At 39.5% G+C, this 19,221-nt stretch overlaps 1 protein-coding gene across 1 annotated transcript in view; it reads left to right on the forward strand.

Annotated features, from left to right (window-relative positions):
• The first annotated feature begins 9,325 nt into the window (after positions 1–9,325).
• Positions 9,326–19,221, forward strand: part of FGF12 (fibroblast growth factor 12) — a 612,490-nt gene continuing 602,594 nt past the window's right edge. Inside the window, exons 1-2 of the mRNA NM_001079789.1 lie at positions 9,326–9,368; positions 9,522–9,664. Of these exons, the coding sequence (NP_001073257.1) occupies positions 9,652–9,664 (13 nt within the window). The 5' untranslated portion in view covers positions 9,326–9,368; positions 9,522–9,651. The remainder of the gene's footprint in view (positions 9,369–9,521; positions 9,665–19,221) is intronic.

Consider the following 19,221-nt stretch of genomic DNA (forward strand, 5'->3'; position numbering starts at 1 on the left):
ATGTTAGAGATAGTTACCGTTCTTCAGCCCTTCAATGAGAACTTCTTCAGTGAAATGAATAGAGTTCTGATAAAGTTTGCAGTACAATACAAAAGGGCAGTCCTCTAACACAAAGTATGCATATCATTTAGAGAAGACCGTGATGAAGTGAGGTATCAGCAGACTTCTAATCTTGTTTGTAATTCACCACTTGACTTGGGAAAAGTTGTTTTTTTCCCCTACTCTGTGCCTCAACTCACTTTTTCCTCCCTAAATGTTGAATCATCATTGTTTATTTTTATCAATAATTTTAATGGCTACTGGTATATTCAGGGTTCTAGCCATATTTGAATAACTTCAAATAATAGTTTTCTAGGATATTTATTCCAGGGAACGCAATGGCACCCCACTCCAGTACTTTTGCCTGGAGAATCCCATGGACGGAGGAGCCTGGTAGGCTCCAGTCCTTGGGGTCGCTGGAGTCGGACACGACTGAAGTGACTTAAAAGTAGCAGGATATTTATTCACTTAACTTTTAAAATGTCTTATCATTAATTATTCATAATACTTTCTTATTATATTTATAACTTTATAAATAAATCTTTAAAAATACTTCTAATACTTATTATTTGCATTCTTCAGTTTTTATTTTGAGCATTGAGACATAAAATTATCTATTTATTAGTTTTCCCACTGGTATTTTTTATTTCTTTTAAACTTTTGATTTTGTGTAATGGTATAGCTGATGGACAGACAGTGTTGTAGTTTCAGGTAAACAGCAGAGGGACTCAGCCATACATGTGCATGTATCTGTTCTCCCCAAACTCTCTTCCCATCCAGGCTGCCATGTAACACTGAGCAGAGCTGCTTGTGCTATGCAGTAGGTCCTTGTCTTCAACTCACTTGACTTTTATGTAATACATGTTTGAACTATAAGATTTATGAAGCTTTTATATTTGTGAAACTATGATGTGAACACTTAGAGTCCACGGAATACATACCCTGAAGCCTAGATGAGTACCTGGCATTTAGAAAGCTTTCCCTAAATATTTATTCAATGCATTAACTACAGGCTTTGGTTATATTCATTGGCTTTTTAGTAATGCTTATTCAAGTGCTCTTTTTAACCAGAAATATTATTGGCAATTCATGTATTTGGAATTTTGAGGAAAAGTATACAGGATGAGGAAATGGCTTTATTGAAAATGTCTACATTTCTTTGAGGCAGTATTTTTCTGGTACGTCTTTAAAACTTGACATACATTTGGTCTACTCTGGTCACCAGAACTCAAGCATTGTGCTGGTCTTCAATATGATCACAACCTGATTCAAGAAGTAACTTTTACATGTCATTTTGCCATGTTATTTCCTATCCCCAAAGTGAAAAGGAGCTATCAATTGAAAAGTGTTATTTCCAAGTATATTCTGTTTCAACAAATTTCAACCTGTGTCTACTTGAGACCTAAACATTAATGAGATTGATACATCCCATTTTAAGTGGGAATTATACCAGTATAATGGACTTCCCAGGTGGCTCAGTGGTAAAGAATCCATCGGCTAAGCAGGAGACTCATGTTCGATCTCTTGGGTCAGGAAGATCCCTTGGAGAAGGAAATGGCAACCTACTCCAGTATTCTTGCCTGGGAAATCCCATGGACAGAGGAGTCTTGCAGGCTGCAGTCCACGGGGTCTCTAAAGAATCTGACAAGACTTAGTAACCAAAACAACAATGCCACTATAACAAATGGGCCTTGAAATGGTCAGTTGATGGCTTGTATATAAACCTCTAATATTGTCAAGTGAACAAAGTCCTTAACAAGAAATGTCAAAATGTTTGTCATGTGTCAAATGTCAAAAATGTTTGTCATGTGTCAAAAATGTGAAGTCACTCAGCCGTGTCTGACTCTTAGTGACCCCATGGACTGCAGCCTACCAGGCTCCTCTGTCCATGGGATTTTCCAGGTGAGAGTACTGGAGTGGGTTGCCATTGCCTTCTCCGATTTTCTTCTTAGGGAGACTGTAATTTTTAAATTTTTTAAAATTATAGTATTGTTGTTGTGCCCATCTCTGATATACACCAAAGTGACTCAGGTATATATATTGTCACTCAGTTGCTAAGTCGTGTCCAACTCTTTGTGACCCCATGGACTATAGCATACCAGGCTTCCCTGTCCTCACTATCTCCTGGCATTTTCTCAAACTCATGTCCCTTGAGTCAGTTATACCATCTAACCATCTCATCCTCTGCCGTCGTCTTTCCTTTTGCCTTTAATCTTTGCCAGCCTCAGATATACTTTCTTTTTTTATATTCTTTTCTTTTACGGTTTATCACAGGATATTCAATATAGTTACCTGTGCTATACATTAGGACCTTGTTAATCAGTTCTAAGTGTAAGAGTTTGCATCTGCCAACTCCAGACCCCCAGTCCATCCTTCTCCCTCCCCTGCTCCCCCTTGGCAACCACAAGTCTGTTTCTGTTTTGTAGATAGGTTCGTTTGTATCATATTTTAGATTCCACATGTATGTGACATCATCTGGCATTTGTCTTTCTCTTTATGACTTATTCACTTAGTATGATAATGTCTAGCGGCATCCATGTTACTGCAAATGGGATTATTTCACTCTTTTTTATGGCTGAGTAGTATTTCATTGCATACATATACCACATCTTTATCCAGTCATCTTTTGATGGACATTTAAGTAGTTTCCATGTTTTGCCTGTTGTGAACAGTGCTGCTACGAACATAAGGATTGCTGTTGTTCAGTCACTCAGTCATGCCTGACTCTTTGCAACCCCACAGACTGCAGGATGCCAGGCTTTCCTGTCCTTCACCATCTCCTGGAACTTGCTCAAACTCATGTCCATTGAGTCAGTGATGGCATCCAACCATCTCATCCTCTGTTGTCCCCTTCTTCTCCTGCCTTTAATCTTTCCCAGCATCAGGGTCTTATCTAATGAGTCAGCTCTTTGCATCAGGTGGCCAAAGTATTGGAGCTTCAGCATCAGTACTTCTAATGATATTCAGGATTGACTTCCTTTAGGATTGACTGGTTTGATCTCCTTGCAGTCCAAGGGACTCTCAAGAGTCTTCTCCAACACCACAGCTCAAAAATATCAATTCTTTGGTGTCCAGCCTTCATTATGGTTCAACTCTCACATCCATACATGACTACTAGAAGGAAAAGAACATAAGGAATATATGTATTTTTTGAATTATAGTTTTATCTGGATATATTCCCAGGAGTGGGATTGCTGGCTCATGTGATAATTCTATTTTTAGTTTTCTGAGGAAACTCTATACTGTTTTCCATAGGGACTGTACCAACTTACATTCCAACCAGCAGTGTAGGGAGAGTAGGGAGACTGTAATTTTACCTTTATCCAAGAAAGAGAACGAAAAGTTTGCACAGTAGGCAAGCAAGTTATGTTTGCTCTTTGAGGGACAGTACCCCATCTCTATAGCATTGTCATTCTCATATGGCTTTGTCACACTGACGTATCACCTTTCTGCCCTTTGAAATTTTTCTCATTTACTTTATTATTCCTTCCTCTATAGCTAAATTCTTCCAGCCTCCTAGACTCTATGTGAAAGCATGGCTCTACTATTAGCCAGCTTAAGAGTTACTTGAATCTAGTCCTTATTAATTATGGTCTTTGTCCAAGAACAAACACTGAGCACATTTGTTAACTGCCTGTGATCATCCTTCTGGTCGTGCAGGTAACTTATGACCCTGTTTATGCCATTAGGATTGCTGACTGGTGTATCATGTTTGCCAAATGAACTGGCTTTGTGGCGAAGGAGAAAGCTTTATTTCATCAAACTCTGATTTTCTCAATCAGGTATTAAATAAAACCTTCTAAGTTCCACACACTGTGCTAGATGCTGAAGATATAGTGAACATGTGGACAAGGTTTTTGTCTACTGAGGGAGATATCCTCAGTAGAGACTGTGAGGTGTTCCATCTTACAGTGACGATTCACTTACAATCATGAGTTGATCTTAGTATCATCAGCAAAAAGAGTTTTAAATGGTCAATTGTAATTTTTAAAATTTTTGAGACAGAGCATCTTTTATAAAAGATGAATAGTAAGAAAATAATTAGATGAAAAGGTCACAGATTCCTCCTAGTTTATATTCACCACTTCTAGAAGACCACAGTAAATGTGCAGGAAAAAAAATCTTTGTAGACGGATAATTAATTTGACATATTAACAGAGCTCTTTAAATTGTTAATTATAATTCAATACACTGATGTCAATTAATCCCAATAGTGTATACTGTATATTCTCTACATTCTAGTAGAGAATAGAAAAGCTAAAGAAAGTGAATATGCCCAGATAACCAATCAATTACATAGGTTAACCAGAATTAAGCTGGAGCTTCAGTGTTGCTAGTGCTACTCTTATTCAATTTTGTAATATAAATTCTATGCTTGTATGATTTATCATTCAAACTAGGGAAGTTTTTGACAGTGAAATTGGGTACCCCAAATACAAGGGATTTAGTCCCATCTAATTCTTGGCATCTTGAAGTAGCAAATTAACAGACTACTAGTCTAATTTCCCTTTTCCAAATTCATCATCAAGCAAGTTCATCAAAACCAGTGAAATGATTTCTTATTAACACTTTCATGAAGAAATTCTGCCCTCAGATTCTCTCCCATTCAGGGTGGTGGTGGATAGACCCTTTTCTTTTTTTATATAAATGGGGATGACCTTGAAGGATTCCACCCTCTAAATGCCAAAGAATGCTCAAACTACCACACAATTGCACTCATCTCACACGCTAGTAAAGTAATGCTCAAAATTCTCCAAGCCAGGCTGCAGCAATATGTGAACCGTGAACTTCCTGATGTTCAAGCTGGTTTTAGAAAAGGCAGAGGAACCAGAGATCAAATTGCCAACATGCGCTGGATCATCAAAAAAGCAAGAGAGTTCCAGAAAAACATCTATTTCTGCTTTGTTGACTATGCCAAAGCCTTTGACTGTGTGGATCACAATAAACTGTGGAAAATTCTAAAAGAGATGGGAATACCAGACCACCTGACCTGCCTCTTGAGAAACTTGTATGCAGGTCAGGAAGCAACAGTTAGAACTGGACATGGAATGACAGACTGGTTCCAAATAGGAAAAGGAGTATGTCAAGGCTGTATATTGTCACCCTGCTTATTTAACTTCTATGCAGAATACATCATGAGAAAGGCTGGGCTGGAAGAAGCACAAGCTGGAATCAAGATTGCCGGGAGAAACATCAATAACTCAGATATGCAGATGACACCACCTTTATGGCAGAAAGTGAAGAAGAACTAAAAAGCTTCTTGATGAAAGTGAAAGTAGAGAGTGAAAAAGTTGGCTTAGAGCTCAACATTCAGAAAACTAAGATCATGGCATCCGGTCCCATCACTTCATGGCAAATAGATAGGGAAACAGTGTCAGACTTTATTTTTCTGGGCTCCAAAATCACTACAGATGGTGATTGCAGCCATGAAATTAAAAGATGCTTACTCCTTTGAAGGAAAGTTATGACCAACCTAGATAGCATATTCAAAAGCAGAGACATTACTTTGCCAACAAAGGTTCGTCTAGTCAAGGCTATGGTTTTTCCAGTGGTCATGTATGGATGTGAGAGTTGGACTGTGAAGAAGGCTGAGCACCGAAGAATTGATGCTTTTGAACTGTGGTGTTGGAGAAGACTCTTGAGAGTCCCTTGGACTGCAAGGAGATCCAACCAGTCTATTCTGAAGGAGATCAGCCCTGGGATTTCTTTGGAAGAAATGATGCTGAAGCTGAAACTCCAGTACTTTGGCCACCTCATGCGAAGAGTTGACTCATTGGAAAAGACTCTGATGCTGGGAGGGATTGGGGACAGGAGGAGAAGGGGACGACAGAGGATGAGATGGCTGGATGGCATCACTGACTCGATGGACGTGAGTCTGAGTGAACTCTGGGAGTTGGTGATGGACAGGGAGGCCTGGCGTGCTGTGATTCATGGGGTCGCAAAGAGTCGTATACGACTCAGTGACTGAACTGATCTGATCTGATATTCAAGATACTCTATACAAAGATGAATCAGGAGCCTCCTTTTTAAGTAAGGATGAGTAACAGGAATGAGATATACACATAATTATAATACAAGATAGAAAGTAACAAGTGACATATGAGAGGTAAATGTAGAACAACATTGCTTTACCTATTAGAGAATTTTTCAGATATAAAGGATCAGGGAAGACTGTAGGAGTGAGAGAATTTTAGCTGAATCTTGAAGAAAATATAAGATTTGAACATGTAGATATTTGTGTTAGTGGTGTAATGAGGTGAAGCTATTCCAAAAATGACTGTGTAAGTAAAGTTACGGAAAAGGAGAATCTTGAGGTTTACTTAGGATAATGGTAAGTTAACTTATATGGCAAATTAACATATGGCAAGTTAACTTATATGCAGAGTACATCATGAGAAATGCTGGGCTGGAAGAAGCATAAGCTGGAATCAAGATTGCTGGGAGAAATATCAATAACCTCAGATATGCAGATAACACCATCCTATGGCAGAAAGTGAAGAGGAACTAAAGAGCCTCTTGATGAAAGTGAAAGAGGAGAGTGAAAAAGTTGGCTTAAAGCTCAACATTCAGAAAACTAAGATCATGGCATCTGGTCCCATCACTTCATGGCAAATAGATGGGGAAACAGTGGAAACAGGGGCAGAGTTTATTTTTTGGGGCTCCAAAATCACTGCAGATGGTGACTGCAGTCATGAAATTAAAAGACGCTTACTCCTTGGAAGGAAAGTTATGACCAACCTAGACAGCATACTAAAAAGCAGAGTCATTACTTTGTCAATAAAGGTCTGTCTAGTCAAGACTATGGTTTCTTCAGTAGTCATGTATGGATGTGAGAGTTGGACTGTGAAGAAAGCTGAGCGCTGAAGAATTGATGCTTTTGAACTGTGGTGTTGGAGAAGACTCTTGAAAGTCCCTTAGACTGCAAGGAGATCCAACCAGTCCATCCTAAAGGAGATCAGACCTGGGTGTTCATTGGAAGGACTGATGTTGAAGCTGAAACGTCAATACTTTGGCCACCTGATGCAAAGAGCTGACTCATTTGAAGAGACCCTGATGCTGGGAGAGATTGAGGGCAGGAGGAGAAGGGGATGACAGAGGATGAGATGGCTGGATGGCATCACCAACTCAATGGACATGGGTTTGGGTGAACCCTGGGGGTTGGTGATGGACAGGGAAGCCTGGCATGCTGCGGTTCATGGGGTCGCCAAAGCCGGACATGACTGAGTGACTGAAGTGACCTGAACTGAATGGCAAGTGTTGTGTAGGAGTTAATCTTGGAGAAGACCTGAAAGGTAGTTTGGATCCAGATAACAGAAAGGTCTTGAATGTCACACCATGGATTTTGCATTTTGAAGCATTTGAGTTTTTGAAATTATGAGTAAAAATAATGAAAATTTATGAAATCAGAAGTTCTCCCCATTCCATTCACTGTAGATAGTGGGGACGTGGTTATGTAAGAAATCATCTTGGAGTTGCTACCAGGACTCTTAGGTTTTGAGTCTGGTTCTGCTCCACTACATGAGTCTTGTCAAGTTCCCTCCTTGCCTCTCCATTTGTAAAATAATAAATATTACAGGTATGCATAGATGGACTCTAAAGGTATCTCCTTTTCTAAAAGTTCTGAGAGGAAAAGAGCATGTAATGGGTGCAGTGTTAGGGGCAGGAATTATTTATCCCAAAGACACTATTATTCTTAAGGATCTACTTTTCTATTATTCTTAAGGATCTACTGTCACTATAGCCTACTTCAAAAATCTATCAAAATGTAAAGAAATACTGAGTTTTGTGATTCCCCATCCCCCAAATATTTTCTTGGGCATGCAATAGGAGAGCCTACAGCTTGGTAGATCCTAGGTTGTAACCTGTAATCCCATACTTAAGTGTTTTGATTCTCCAGTGCTGAATGGAGGCAGGCTTTGCTGAGCCATGGCAGTTATCAACAGGTCTCCTCCACAAGGATGTCCATGTCTGGCTGAGCCTTCATGATTAATATTTGTAATCATGGCCCTAAGGCACTGGAGAAATCTTAGGATGCCCTCTGAATCACCAGAGGAAGATAGAATTATAGTCTAACTCAGGTTTCTTGTTGGCAGTATATTTTATTGTATTTCAATGTTTTGAAAATTGGGATTAGAAGTTTACTGTGGAGGGATCTTTGTGTAACCTGGGGTATGGGATTAACCTGCATAGCTCCTCCCTTAGCCATTCTAGATACTAGTTTTCTAGGTTTATTTTCACGTCTGAGAATAAGACTATTATTCTCAAAGAGAGACTTATCTCTCAGCAGAATCTGGACTATTGAAAAAGAAAAAGGTAGTAAATATTTCCCTATTACACAGGTTGCAGATAAACTAAGCATAGTGTGGGCTTTTAACATATTCTATGAAAAGAGTGCTATAAAGTATTTTTGGCTTTGAAACCTTCTCTAGTACCTTATACAAGAAAAATATTTTTCTTCTTCATCTTTATAAAAATGATTATGTACACAGCTTTAAAGTACTTCTTATCAATAAAGGGCCTCTCTACCTTTGGGGACTCTGCATCTTGGTAGACTGTTGGAAAGAAGCTAAAAAACACGCCAGGATGTCCTCAGTGGCTTTGTTCGGAGAATTTAGAAGCCCTGTAGCCTGTTCATGGACAGTTTTCAGTTGGAGGCCAAAGGGATATCAGGGAGGCAAGAAAATTCAGTCTGAGTAGCAAAGCAGCAGGAGAATATTAATCTTTGGTAGGTCCAGGGCTACTCCCACTCTATCCCGGAAGAAAAAACAAAACAGATATGGAAATACAAACAGACCCGTAAAGTCAGTGGGGGAAGTGGTTCGGAGGCATACACCTGGAAAGTTACTGCAGCAACTAGGAAGAGAACCCCAAATTGTGACCATCACATGGGATTCGCAAATACACTCCTCTTTTCTCCTGTCTGCTTCTGAATAAAACCATACCCAGCTTGGAGACCCCAGTTTCCTCTAAGGCTTCCGTAATCCCATTTGGAAAATCGTATTGGATTGATACACAATCCCAATCCAATCCATTTGCTAGTTTGCAAAGGAAAATCCGGTCCGGCGTTTATTTTTAGCAGCGCTTCCAGTGACCGAACGCCAGAGCTCTTCAGCGGGGATAACTAAGGACCGTATTGGGGAGAGAAGCAAAGAAGGGCGGGGGAGCGGGAGGCGGCGAAAAGGAGGGGAGGTGGGGGGGACGCCCTGCGCATGCGTGCCAGCGCCCATGCAAATCTGCTGTACATCCAGAGAGCAAAGTGGGATGATCTGTCACTACACCTGCAGCACCACGTTCCGAGGACAGCTCCTGCTTGCTGCTTCCAGACCCAGGTAAAAAGGCAAACAAACAAACTGAGCGGGCACCGTGCATGCATATGAATACCAGGTCGCAACCTATCCCCTGTAGAGGCAATCTGCTGCTGCTGCTAAGTGTCCTTTGGTGGCTGATTGCAGTTTCAAGGTTTAAGAAATCCCATCTTTCAGGAAGCCTGAGGGGAAGAAAGGAAGTACGGGCGAAATCATCAGATTGGCTTCCCGGGTTTGGGAATCTGAAGCGGGCCCGCATCTTCCGGCCAACTTCCATTGAACTTCCCAGCACTCGAAAGGGACCGAAATGGAGAGCAAAGGTATGTGGCTGTCCCCATCGGGGGACTTCCCGCGGCATGTGCGTGTGGCCAGGGCAGTCCTCAGCGAGGGGACTGCAGTGCTTGGGGAGCGAGCATCATACTAGGTCGACAGGAGGAGATGCTATGTCCGTTGCAGCACCAGGGAAGTGTGGCAGGAAGGCGACTTCTTTTTAACTCCCACAGCTTGGAAGACAGTGTTTAATACTCCATCAGTTGCGTAGTGAAGTGTGATGAGTTTTTTTTCTTTTCTTTTTAGGTAGGGGGGTGGGAAGAGTCTTTAGATGGTGGGGGAGGCGAGATGTGTTGATAAAGCAATTTCTTTTCTGTAGAATGGATGGGTTCACATAAATATATTTCATTTACCTTAGGATTGCTGACAGGCACGTTTGTATCTGATATCCAATAATGCATTGCTATAGAAAAAAAAATGTTTGGATTTCTCCACCCCCACCCCACGAAGATGGTATTTCTGGGTGTGTATGACCACATCCCACTGCATTTTGAATATATATCAGCAGAGAAATTGGGTCTATTTGAAACTGTGCGTTAGAACTGACCTCTAAGGAGAACAGTGTATCGGAGTACTGCTTGGCTCCAGGCATGATGCATATACTAGTTCTGGATATGTATATATTAATATTTTCCTCATAAGCAAATCTGCATAATGTATACACACTAATTGGTACATGAACTGTAAAAATCAACTTCTGATAGCATATTTAACTCACATAAGCAAAATGACTATTAAAATTGTAGGATTGGATAGCCTTTGGGTTTAACTCCATCTATGCAGGTCTCTTCCTCTTCCTCCTCCTCCTCCTCCTCTTTAAAACGCCCACTAGCTTGCAAGAGTCTTGAGTGATGTGGTCAGATATCCAGTAGGAACACTGGATGTATTTAATCGTGGTGAAATCAGAAAAAATGATGTCAACTTTTATGAAACTATATTCATTACCCAGAACTCGAGAAGCTATATTTGAAACAAGGTTTTATTTTTAAACCAAGAATGTCAGTCATTGTGGTAATGTGCTCAGGATCAGGGAGTGGTGGTGGGTTACCTATTTCTGGGCTGATTAGTAAAACTCAAGTGTCAAGTGATAGCAGGTACATGTTCAAAAAAGTATTTAATTATAAGAGTTAAGTATTTCAACTTAGGTAAGCATTTCCAGTGTGAAAATAACTGAATCAACATAGATTCAGACAAGCTGACAAATTTTAATTGGGATAATTTATTCCTATGATTTGCTGATGGGCATTTCCATGACTAACAATGATGTACATATAGAAGAGACCCCATATCAATAAATATACATGAGGCATATATGTATTAACTTTACTGTAGAATCCATTTTAAAACTAGAAGTCAAAAATTCATAGATGTCTGTAATATTCCAGTTGATTAAGTATTTCTAGAACATGAAATTAACAACAGAGTATCATTTTACTAAGAAGCTTTTTTTTTTTTTTTTTAAGAGAACACCTGCTATTTGAATATTAAACTTGGTTATCTGGCAAACGTTCTTTGTAACATTTTGCTTTCAATTTATACATGAATTCCTGGCCCATGATAAAAAGAAAATGTATCTCTTAGCAATAATTTTTTATTTCCCCTCTTTGCCCATAAAATTTGCTACATGTCACACAAAGTTCTAGGTGGTTTATATCTCATACTGATAACAGTAGCATTCTAGTTATTCTGCCAGGCTTGGGATTTCAGAAAGGAAAATCTCAGAAGTGTATCTGAGAAGAATCATGCTAGAAGTTCTAAAAAATCTGTAGCAGTGATACAGGCGTGAATCACAGCACTGACTCCAAGGCAATGAATAATCTTGTCCCAAGCCAATATTGTGGTCATTTTGCAGAGGTACCAGAATTGCTTCAGGCAAAAGACATGGTGAAAGTCCTCATACACATTGGTTCATGGACTTTTGCAAAACTGAATTAGCCAGATAGTGATCATATAAAGAGTGGTGAATTACACGTTGACCTCACTTTCTGAGTTGACGCCAATGGCACAGCTAAAAATGGTAGCTAACTTGATATTTTATTATAGAAGAAAATGTGTATTAAGAGAAGTATATCCATATCCCATTTGAACTGTACCTTAAGTATTGATACTTTATGCTGCCATGTACAAATTTCTTCCCCTAATAGATTCAAGTTTAGTTTCAGGAAGACATTTTCAAATGTAAACATATATACTTATTTTTTTCTACTAGATACTCTTTCAATGCTCAAAGTACTATTACATGATTCAGTTGAGCGTTCAAGAGTTCTTCATCCTAGAAAAAAAGCTAATGGCCCACTCAGTTTTTAATCTTGTTGCCAGCATTTGACAACCTTCACCTTACCTCCAGCATTTCAAAACCATTCTTAGAGCACTCGTCCAGAGTCTTCAGCAAGTTAAGCATCAGTTATTTACAAATAAGATCAATTTTTTTGCTTCCTTACTTATTGTTTTGCATCACTTCTTGTTATCAGGACGAGGAGGAGAGGTGAATGAATCAGTTGATCCAGCAGTCAATTTCTGGTGTAATTTCAGTGATCCTTATATACCATGGTAATTAATGGTGCTTCAGAGATTTGGATTGGTGCACAATCTGAACAACTTTGACAGAATTTGTGCCTTGGGGTGGTTCACAGACTTTGATGTACATTAGAATCATCTAGTATGCTTTTTAGACCTCCTCATGCCTGGTCAATTACTTCATCAATTGCATCAGAATTTTAAGGTAGGAGACAGGCATAGATTTTTTTTTTAAAGATCTCAGATGCAACAGTGTTCAAGAATCACTCATTTAGACTTTTGATAATCAAAATGTGGCTTGATTTAGAATCTTGATCTTTACTGTAGGCTCACTGAATCAAAGAAAATTCACAGATTATTTGTACGCCCATAAAAGTTTGAGAAACATTGATTTACTGTGAGGAAAGAGGTTCTCTTCCTCTCTTCCCCACTTCCTCCCCGCCCCCCAATCTTCTGTATTTTTTCCCATCCTGCCTGTATCACATAGTTTCTTTGTCCAGCTAGGTTTGCAAGCTTGGGCTTATCAGAAACACCTGTGAAGGTTTTGAAGGCTAAAGATGCTTAGGCCACACCTTTAGACATTCTGGTTTAATTGATTCTATTGTAGAACCTGGGCATAGGTATTTTTTAAAAGCTCCTCAAGTGTTGCAAATTGATAGTCAAAGTTAAACATTGGTCTAAGACCTTGCTAGTCAAAATGTAGTCCATAGACAATCAGTATTAACATCACCTGAAAATTTGCTAGAAATGCAGAATCTTGGGCCCTACTCCAGACTTACTGAGCCAAATGTTCATTTCAACCAAATGTGCTTGTCATTTGTACGCATATTAAAGTTTAAGAAGCACTGGTTTAGACCTTAGGGGACTGATAGTATGTATGAATGACACCACTCTGGGCATCTGAGTATAGAAGATGGGATATCATCTTATTAATCAATATGGAAGCATCCGATATGTGATGATGTTGTAAGTTTTTGGTTGCTTTGGGAAAGAATGGAAATGAAATACCAAAGAAATTGCTTGCCTCATAGTATTATCAGAAAATGGATTCATTTAAAATACCTTCTCTGTTCTTCCTCTAGGCATTTAATTTCAACCCCTTAATTATCTTTAAATGCTTTTTCTATAGGTTCATTTTTGAACTCCTTAAAATGTCCGGGTGTTAACCCGTGGTAGTGTGACATTGGACTGCTTAAATCAAAGCACATCTGCGAGTGAATATAGCTTACCTCCATCCATTCTTTTAAGATCCATTTGCTGTGCCTCTTGTTCCACAAGACCTTCCCTGACCTCCCTTGCATCTAATTAATATTTACTGGTGTATTTTTAAGTGATCTAAGTCCCTGTTTGTCCCTCTTATACTGCATTTCTTACAATCAACATTATAATTTTTATGTTCTTTATTTAAATAAGCATTTATTGAGCATCTGCTATGTTCCCAAAGTGCTTAGTTCTGAGAATGTAAAAGAAAACTTAGATGTAGTCTCTGATCTTAAAGATCTCACTCTCAAATCTTCACTCATAGATTAACTTTTTTTGTGGGCATAATATGAAGTTCTAAGAGTCCTCCAGCTGCATAGGTGCCTGGATCAGATAAAACATTTTCATTTACATAGTAGGGATTCAGATTATATATGTTAAATTGCATAGCCTTCATTAGTTTATCATGCCATGTTCACACATTCAGGAGATTATAAATTGGGAGAGGTGAAAGAAGTGGGCTTCCTAGGTGATGCTAGTGGTAAAAGAACCTGCCTGCCAATGCAGGAGATGCAAGAGACACAGGTTCAACCCTTGGGTCAGGAAGATTCCCTGGAGGAGGGCAACCCCCTCCAGTATTCTTGTCTGGAGAATTCCATGGACAGAGGAGCCCGGCGAGCTATGGTTGCACAGACTCAGACATGACTGAAATGACTTAGTATGCATGCATGCCTAGAATAATCATTTCTCTGAAATCAGAATGGTTAACTCTGCAAGAGGAAAGGGAAATGTCTATGCAGTAACTCGTTTATCAGAACCAGAAAGTGATTTTTTAAAAAGCTGCTTTGTGGTTAAAAAGCAAACAACTAAAGCTCCAAGACCATTGTAGGATGAGTACGATATAACACAGTAAAAACAGAACAGGCACTGAGCATTGGAGATCCCTGTTCTTATCCCAGCTTTAATGGTATAATCTTGGACAAGTTACTTTTCCTGTCTGAGTCTTCAGTTCAGTTCAGTCGCTCAGTCATGTCCGACTCTTTGTGACCCCATGAATCGCAGCACGCCAGGCCTCCCTGTCCATCACCAACTCCCAGAGTTCACTCAGACTCACGTCCATCGACTCAGTGATGCCATCCAGCCATCTCATCCTCTGTCATCCCCTTCTCCTCTTGCCCCCAATCCCTCCCAGCATCAGAGTCTTTTCCAATGAGTCAACTCTTCGCATGAGGTGGCCAAAGTACTGGAGTTTCAGCTTCAGCATCAGTCCTTCCAATGAACACCCAGGACTGATCTCCTTTAGGATGGACTGGTTGGCTCTCCTTGCAGTCCAAGGGACTCTCAAGAGTCTTCTCCAACACCACAGTTTAAAAGCATCAATTGTTCGGTGCTCAGCTTTCTTCACAGTCCAACTCTCACATCCATACATGACTACTGGAAAAACCATAGCCTTGACTAGACAGACCTTTGTTGGCAAAGTAATGTCTCTGCTTTTGAATATGCTATCTAGGTTGGTCATAACTTCTCTCCCAAGGAGTAAGTGTCTTTTAATTTCATGGCTACAGTCACCATCTGCAGTGATTTTGGAGCCCCCAAAATAAAGTCTGACACCGTTTTCATTGTTTCCCCATCTATTTGCCATGAAGTTATGGGACCAGATGCCATGATCTTCGTTTTCTAAATGTTGAGCTTTAAGCCAACTTTTTCACTCTCCACTTTCACCTTCATCAAGAGGCTTTTTAGTTCCTCTTCACTTTCTGCCATAAAAGTGGTGTCATCTGCGTATCTGAGGTCATTGATATTTCTCCCGGCAATCTTGATTCCAGCTTGTGCTTCTTCCAGCCCAGGGTTTCTCATGATGTACTCGGCATGTAAGTTAAACAAGCAGGGTGACAATATACAGCCTTGACGTACTCCTTTTCCTATTTGGAGCCAGTCTGTTCCATGTCCAGTTCTAACTGTTGCTTCCTGACCTGCATATAGGCCTGCAAAGACTTAAAGATTCTTAAATATCAGAGGGAGTTCATTTCGTTTAATTCAAAATATTTAATGAGTTTCCACATTACTTGAGGCTTATTGTTAAATGCAGGGGATGGAGATAATGAATAGTGCATTGGGGTTGCCCTCCAGAAGCTTTTAGTCTGAGGATAAATGAACAGGTCAAGAGCTATTGATTTCTAGCATTGTATGTGTCTTCTTCCTTCATCTCTCAGAGTTCTAGTCAGTTACCCAGGTGGCTAGAATATAAAGTCATAATGATTAATGACCTCTACAGAGGCACTTAATATTCCACAGCAATAATGTCTGCCTTTTGTTCCACTTTTGGTTTCTTTTTTTTTTTTTTTCACTTTTGGTTTCTTTAAACAGAATTTTTGTGTGGGAGAACATTTGAACTCTTGCTGAATACTACTCTAAAAGCTGTTCCAACTAACTAGCTACCTGGCTAGTAACCTATTGTCTGAGTTGGGTGTTAATGATGAGGCTTGTTAACATTAGAAATAAACCTGGGGGTGACCCGTTTGTTATCTCCAGTCATTCCCTTATGCTTGTCCTTTTATCCCATTAAGCTTCTGACCCTATTAGGTGTGGTGTTTTGTGCCTACTGAATGACTAATAGTTATGTTACTTTGAATTTGTTAATATTGGGCTCTTGATTTGTCATATTAACAGCCGTAAATAACACTCATGAGACATTCTGTGTTTTTTCCAAAGGGCTTGTTAATATATGTCATCTCCTTTAAAAACTTGTGACTAGATATATTAACTTCATTTTGTAGATAACAAAACTGAGGTTCAAGACTAAGTAACTTGGGCAATGCATCTTTATTTTCCTGTAAAACAAGACTTATTGTGCCTACGCCAAGCCCCATACCATAATATCATAATTATGAAATTAAATTCAAACCAATAAAGCATTTAGTGTTTAGAATCAGAGTTTTCATTATCGTTAGCTGTGTTGTCTTTCATTATTATTAGCTGTGTTTTCTTTTCATTAGGATCTCATCCTAAAGGGGAAAAATTAATCCTTTGTCATTTTTGTAGTTTTAGCAGCAAGCATACTTGCAGCTACAAATTATCTTCATTGACTTTTGAAAAGGCTTTAATTTACCAATAAGTATTTCTTTTGTTATTATTCCATATTTTTTTTTTTTTGCAGTAACTCCTCAAAAACGTGAATTTATATTTGTTGCTCAGACATAGTTTCAAGTCAGTTATATAACATCTTGTGGGTTTGGGAATGGAAGTGCATTGGGTCAAATATCATACCTTGTGTTAGTCACTCGGTCGTGTCTGACTCTTTGTGACCCCCATGGACTGCAGCCCACCAGGTTTCTCTGTCCACGGAATTCTCCAGGCAAGAATACTGGAGTGGGTTGCCATTTCCTTCTCCAGGGGATCTTCCCAACCTAGGAACTGAACCCGGGTTTCCCACATTGCAGGCAGACTCTACCGACTGAGCCACCCGAAGTACCTATTATACCTTGACTGGATTTAAAACATTGATTGTGTAAAATCTGGCTGGTAACAGGATTTTCAGTCAGGGGTGCACATCTGAATCATAGGGCACCCTGTGGTACCTGGGGCTCAGATATTTAAGAAGCACCTCATGTGATTAGGATGTGCACTCTCAATTAGGAATCAATAGATAAGCTACAGGTGAGTCGGAGAAGGCAATGGCGACCCACTCCAGTACTCCTGCCTGGAAAATCCCATGGACGGAGGAGCCTGGTAGGCTGCAGTCCATGGGGTCGCTAAGAGTCGGACACGACTGAGCAACTTCATTTTCACTTTTTACTTTCATGCATTGGAGAAGGAAATGGCAACCCACTCTAGTGTTCTTGCCTGGAGAATCCCAGGGACGGGGGAGCCTGGTGGGCTGCTGTCTATGGGGTCACGCAGAGTTGGACACGACTGAAGCGACTCAGCAGCAGCAGCAGCAGCAACAGGTGAGTAATGTAAAATTGTAACATGTACGTGTGTCCTTGTCAGAAATACTACAGGACTCCTACAGCCAGGACCTTCCTTTTTATTATCACCCTGTGTAGTGTTAAGAGAACATATGTGTATAAGAGAGAAACCAATTCTTGTCCTACAGGCTTGGGTTAGAAAACAGACATGTAAATAGATGGCATGTGTCTGAAACCAAGAAGACACATCACTTCTCCCAGTGTCTTTGTCCTCATCAGCATCCTTGCATGCAGAACATGATGGATTTTGTTCTAGTATGGATGTCTACAGTTCTAATTTTAGTTTGCTATTCTCTCCAGTTACTTTTTGAAACAGTGTCCATCTCCCTGTCTTTGGGAACGTGGGACTCCCACCCAGGGAGGCCATGGTATTTTGCTGCTGTGATGCAACTGATGGTACATTGGCAGAAGTCCCAAGGGACACCTGTTGCCTCTCAACAGAGCTTTTCTTTTTTTACTTTTTAAAAAGCATATACTCTGCCTGGCTTTTTATCTGAAACAAATCCCACCACCAGTGATTCAGAGAGTACAGATAATTGAAAGTGAGCTTTAAACATTGTTGGACAAAAAGGAAGGGGAAATTGCTATTCTGTGGTCAGTCTTGTTTCCCTACTATTTGTGGACTGGCCATTAGCCTGACATGCAGTTGAAAGGGACTAGACTACAGGAAAAAATCTAGAAGCTTTCAGAGGCCATTGAGAAGATAACACATCAAGATTTCCTTAACGAGCAGGAAGCAGCAATACCAATCTGCTAATAGCATGTCTTTTAGTCCCCATTCATTCCTACAACTATCACCCATGTGAAACAATCGGGTTTTTCTCAATTCCTCAAACACTGATACCAAATATGTCCAGCAAACCTCATTGCAATAAAAATTAGAAATTCCTTTTTAACTTTTTGAAGGCAAAAAATGTAGATGATTCTGATTTTTTTTAATTTATTAATTTTAATTAGAGGCTAATTACTTTACAATATTGTATTGGTTTTGCCATACATCAACATGAATCCGCTACGGGTGTACACATGTTCCCAATCCTGAACCCCCCCCCCACCTCCCTCCAACATGTATAATATCATATAAGAAACGAATCGCCAGTCCAGGTTTGATGCAGGATACAGGATGCTTGGGGCTGGTGCACTGGGATGATTCTGATTTAAAAAAAAAAAATGTTGAGGTGTTTTTGTCCTTAGTCTCATTCACGTGCTAGATTGGGTTTAGATGCTCTACAAATTAGAGAATTTCACAGGGCTTATTACATGATCATTCTAATTGTTAAAAATCTGGAAAGTTTAAAATTAGGTTATTTAAGCAGTTTTTGTTTTTTACAGAGGCACTTCTTTCATTTCCAGATATTTTTAACATTTCGAGCACTACTTAAAATTGCATTTGATTTACTCTTTTTTTTCTTTTCTGGGATTTAAAAGAGAAATATTTGCTATGTGTCAGGAAAAAAGGTTGTCATGTAAAACATGCTGTATTTGCAAGCCTACAAATAGTTCAGAATAAGAGGACATGGACTTTGCATCAGCATAAAAAGAAAACCAATAATACAAGTATAGCAATATCCACAATGATACTGAGGTAAGGGAGACAACCAAGGCAATTTTCAAGCAAAATGATTGATTGATTGATTTAATAAGCAGTATTTATTGAGTGCCTACTATGTATTAGATTATCTAAGGGTAAGCTTTTTAAACTGGTGGGATTATGAAACTGTATGCTAGGGTGATTCGTTGAGGCATAGAAAATATGATGCATGTTCTGATAAAATAAAACTAATATTCGACCAGATGCTAGAAAACCTGGGTTCTAGTTTTAGTCTCTCTAATTCAATGGAGGAACTTTAGGAAAAATCTTT

Source organism: Bos taurus, chromosome 1 (genome assembly GCF_002263795.3).
Source record: "Bos taurus isolate L1 Dominette 01449 registration number 42190680 breed Hereford chromosome 1, ARS-UCD2.0, whole genome shotgun sequence".
Classification (NCBI taxonomy): Eukaryota; Metazoa; Chordata; class Mammalia; order Artiodactyla; family Bovidae; genus Bos; species Bos taurus.